General features: G+C 64.1%; 1 protein-coding gene across 1 annotated transcript; it reads left to right on the forward strand.

Moving 5' to 3' along the window:
• Nucleotides 1-1,015: 1,015 nt before the first annotated feature.
• On the forward strand, nucleotides 1,016-3,076 carry GBX2 (gastrulation brain homeobox 2). The gene is made up of 2 exons (XM_008138429.3): nucleotides 1,016-1,538; nucleotides 2,553-3,076. The coding sequence occupies exons 1-2, from the start codon at nucleotides 1,016-1,018 to the stop codon at nucleotides 3,074-3,076; spliced, it is 1,047 nt and encodes a 348-aa protein (XP_008136651.1).
• The last annotated feature ends 1,555 nt before the right edge of the window (nucleotides 3,077-4,631 follow it).

Here is a 4,631-nt window from a genome sequence, read left to right on the forward strand (position 1 = left end):
AAAAATGAGAAGGGATCGCTCACGGGAGGGCCAGGCTCGGGATGGGGGGACCCGGCAGCCTTCCCGCCCCGGCGGGAGTGCAGGAGTGGGGGCGCAAGGAGCAACCCCCAGGGTTCCTCCAGGCGGACAGAGGCTGTCAGCTGCCGGGCAGCGCCCCAGGGGCAGATCTGAAGCAGCAGGGCCATGCCCCCAGCTCCAGGAACCTCGCCGGGACCCCTAGAGCTGCAGCAGCAGCACCCAGAGCTAGCGTGAGCCGAGAGCAGGTCTGTTCCAATGCAGCTATAAAAGAAAACGCCCGCGGCTTAGCCGTGGCGGGCCCTAGTCCCGGAAGCTGCCCTTGAGGGCGGCCTTGACCAGACTGCCAGGCCGCGGGATTCGAGCCTGGGGGGTGCCAACCGCCCCTTTCAAGTTTGCGCTGAGCGACAGGCTCAGGCTCTCGGGCCCAGGCACTCCGCTGGTGGTGCCTGCAGCCCGCTGGCTGCCAGCCTGGGTGGAAGGGGCGGGGCCACACCTTCCCACGCCCCTCCTGGCGCAGCCAATGGGCGGCGGCGCTAGGCCCCACGTGACGCGAGCCCGGCTGGGCAGCAGGCAAAATGTGAATGAGAAAGAGGAGCGCGATTTAAAGGTGCTGGCGGCGCCCGCGGAAGACAAGTGCGCCAGCTTCGCGCGGTAGGCAACGGACAGCGGGACCGACAGACGGGCCCACCGACGGCTGTGAGCCGGGGCACAGGGCTGCGGTCGCGACGCGCGCGGGCTTCGACGGGCAAGCGGCGGCAGTGGCTCCAGCGAGCCCGCGGGGCCCGGGCGCTCTCTTCGCTCCGGGGCGCACGACCTCACCCCGCGTTCCACCCGTAACCGCTGGGCATGCAGCGGGTCCAGGACTGAGGGGCAGCGGCGTCTGCTCTCCGGATACTGCTCCCGCTGCCCGACTGTGCTCCAGGTGTCCGGCGGGCTTCCTGGCGGCGGCGCGGCGCAGGGACTTTTCGCCTCTCGCTGGTCTCTCCCGAGCGCGTCTATGAGCGCAACGTTCCCGCCGTCGCTGATGATGATGCAGCGCCCGCTGGGGAGTAGTACCGCCTTCAGCATAGACTCGCTGATCGGCAGCCCGCCGCAGCCCAGCCCCGGCCACTTCGTCTACACCGGCTACCCCATGTTCATGCCCTACCGGCCGGTGGTGCTGCCGCCGCCGCCGCCGCCGCCGCCCGCGCTACCCCAGGCCGCGCTGCAGCCTGCGCTGCCTCCCGCGCACCCTCACCACCAGATCCCCAGCCTGCCCACCGGCTTCTGCTCCAGCTTGGCGCAGGGCATGGCGCTCACCTCCACGCTCATGGCCACGCTGCCTGGTGGCTTCTCCGCATCTCCCCAGCACCAGGAGGCGGCGGCCGCCCGCAAGTTCGCTCCGCAGCCTCTGCCGGGCAGCGGCAACTTCGATAAGGCAGAGGCGCTGCAGGCCGACGCTGAGGACGGCAAAGGCTTCCTGGCCAAGGAGGGCTCACTGCTCGCCTTCTCTGCGGCCGAGGCGGTGCAGGCGTCTCTTGGTAAGTCGGCGGCGCGCGCGACGCGGGCGCGGGGGCGGGAGGAGGCGGGGGCGAGCCCGCTCCGGCTTCCCGCCGGGGCCGGAGGGTCGAGGCCGAGCCCCCGCACTAGCTACCCCCAGCCTAGAGCGGCGGGAAGACGCGGCCCAGCGGAGCCGCGGGGACTCGGGGGCGGGGAAGGGAGGCATTTTAGAGCCACGCGACAAGCATGGTCTCCGGGTTGGGGGGTTGGTGGCAGTTAGCTCCCCCGGGCCAGCCGCTATACAGGGCGGCATATCTGTCTGGCGCTGAGTTTGACGAAGTCTCGCCCCCGACCACCCCCCCCACACTCGGCCCCTGCGTGAGTCCCGGGTAGGTTTCAGCCTTAAGGGAAGTCGGCTTGGCTCCGAGTCTCAACAGTGCTTGTGCCTAGGGGCGCCCAAATCTACTGAACCCTTTCTCCGGGCTTGCTGTTTGCCTCGGACCATTGGATTCCTGGGAGGCTCTGCAGCTGCCTGTGTGTGTATTGGGGTGTCTGGTGGGGACTCTCCTTGGGCTACCAAACTTCCCTTTGACTGGCATTATGTCTCCCCAAAAATGCATGGCGTGGGATCTACGCCTCCCTAAGTGCCCACCCTGGCTTCGACGAAATTGAAGTTCACAAAATCTTCACTGGGGTGGTGGGATCCTGAACGTCCCCTCAGCCCTCACCCAGCCCCCACCGCGGGGGACAAAGAGGAAGCTCTCTTGGGCCTCACTCTCCCTGTTACTCGGGCCTCAAGCTGCCAGAGGCTGGGACGGTGCGGAGGAGGCACGCCGGCCTTGAGTCCCTTGCTTGTGCGGTCCCCGCCTCTCTTTTGAGCTTTCTCACGCGCCCCCCGCCCCCCACTCCCCCCGGCAAAGGCCAGGAAATCACAATGTGTGACTGTCATAGAAAGGCCATTCGCTAAGGGGGGGAAATGCCCGAGTGACGGTGGGAAGGGGAAAGGAAGGCCGGCGTGCGAAATGTAATAAAACCCCGTTTGGTTTTGCTTTCAGCCGGGGCTGTCCGAGGGCAAGGGAAAGACGAGTCAAAGGTGGAAGACGACCCGAAGGGCAAGGAGGAGAGTTTCTCGCTGGAGAGCGATCTGGACTACAGCTCGGATGACAATCTGCCCGGCCAGGCGGCTCACAAGGAGGAAGACCCCAGCCACGCGCTGGAGGAGCCCCCGCCCAGCGGCGGCGCCTCGGGCAGCACCACGTCCACGGGCAAGAACCGGCGGCGGCGGACTGCCTTCACCAGCGAGCAGCTGCTGGAGCTGGAGAAGGAGTTCCACTGCAAAAAGTACCTGTCGCTGACGGAGCGCTCGCAGATCGCCCACGCCCTCAAACTCAGCGAGGTGCAGGTGAAAATCTGGTTCCAGAACCGCAGGGCTAAGTGGAAACGCGTGAAGGCCGGCAATGCCAACTCCAAGACAGGGGAGCCCTCCCGGAACCCCAAGATCGTGGTCCCCATCCCCGTCCACGTCAGCAGGTTCGCGATTAGAAGTCAGCATCAGCAGCTGGAGCAGGCCCGGCCCTGAGGGCCCAGGGGGCACCCCGGGCGCAGCGCTGGAGGGAACCCAGGGTGGCCTGTGCCTCGTTGCAAGCACCCCAGCCGTGGACATCCCGAGTAAAGTGAGAGTCTGTTCATTACACAGGCTCCAAAGACTGCTTCCGAAGGGGCGACAGCTACTGCTGAAGACACACTAAATATTTATTATACTACCCTGCTTTGTACATAGATATCTATATGGACTGGATCTCAGCTGCAGTATTTTGAAAGTTATATAGGACCAAAGCACCCAGTAATATTCTCCACTCACATCCCAGAAGAAAACAAACCCTCTGCTGTAATCCGCCACCCATAGCAGCCACCTACCTGTCCATACTTTTCCAAAGGTAAACATGACATGCAAGAACACACGCTGGGGTTGACACTTATTTTTGTTTCTGTTCTGGCTTTTTTCGTTGCCCGAGAAGCGGGCGTTTGGGGGCAGTCTGGGAATTCGCTTTGCTTTGGTTTTGCCTGGCTTTCTTTCCCGGGGCCGCATATCCTACCTGAGCCATGTCTGAAGCACGTCTCCGTTGTGTTTAATTTATTTCAATGTAGCTTATTTTCTTATAAGTTATGACATTTAAACAATCTCCGTCTTGTGAATAAAAAAAAAAGGAAAGAGAGAGAGGCGGGGTGGGGGGGGAAAGGCCAATGCCTGGGTCTCATGCGTGTGTCCAGATTTGACTGGGGTGGAGGGAGGGAGGGACACCACAGCGTGTGGCTGGCAGCTGGCCTGGGACCAGGACGGACAGACGTCCCCTGGCCAGTTCTGACTGGCTGGAAGTGAGCCACACGGTGCCTTACCGGGTTTTCAGTTGGAGCAAGCGCTCCAACTGGGCGATAAATTCAAGAAACCCAAAATTTCACTTTAGAAATCTAACACCCGCCTGTTGGCACAGCCTAGTCGATACCTAGGAGGCTGGGAGACTTGGGCCAGAGGAGGGAGAGCGAGTGACTGGGGGTACTGGGGGCTTTGCACAAACCCCTGATGTTCTAAGTCGATTATATCCAGGGAGGAAACGGGTTTCCTGGCAAAGATCCCCGACCCGAAAAGAAGCGGTGTTTGTTCGCCCGACAGGGCCGAGCGCCCGTAAATCAGGTTCGGGCGTTATCTACCGGCCGGAGCAGAAACCCTACCCGCCACGCAGGTCTTACGGGCAGCGCTCAGCTCGCAGGAGGAGGCGGAGGCGGGCTTCGAGCGCCCGCGGGCCGGCACCTCCCTCTCCGGGCGGGGTCCGAGGGGGCGGGACCCGACCACCGCCCCACCCCGAGGGCGCTGGGGCCGACCTGCGGCACAAAGGGGGAAGGAGAGAGGAACGCGGGCCGGTTGGGGCTGGTCCGTGGGGCTACCTAAGAGCTGGCGGCCAGCAGGGCCGAGAGGGGCGTGCCTGCATCCCCAATCCCACCCCAGCCACCTCGGGTACCGCGCCCCGAGCCCGGCCCGTGCTGCCGGCTCTTTTCCGGACCCGGAGGCGCCCGACCAGTTTCGAGCGTCCAGGCCCATTAGACTGGGACGCGGTGACCCAGGGGCGTGGAGCGGG

This window comes from Eptesicus fuscus, chromosome 11 (genome assembly GCF_027574615.1).
Source record: "Eptesicus fuscus isolate TK198812 chromosome 11, DD_ASM_mEF_20220401, whole genome shotgun sequence".
Classification (NCBI taxonomy): Eukaryota; Metazoa; Chordata; class Mammalia; order Chiroptera; family Vespertilionidae; genus Eptesicus; species Eptesicus fuscus.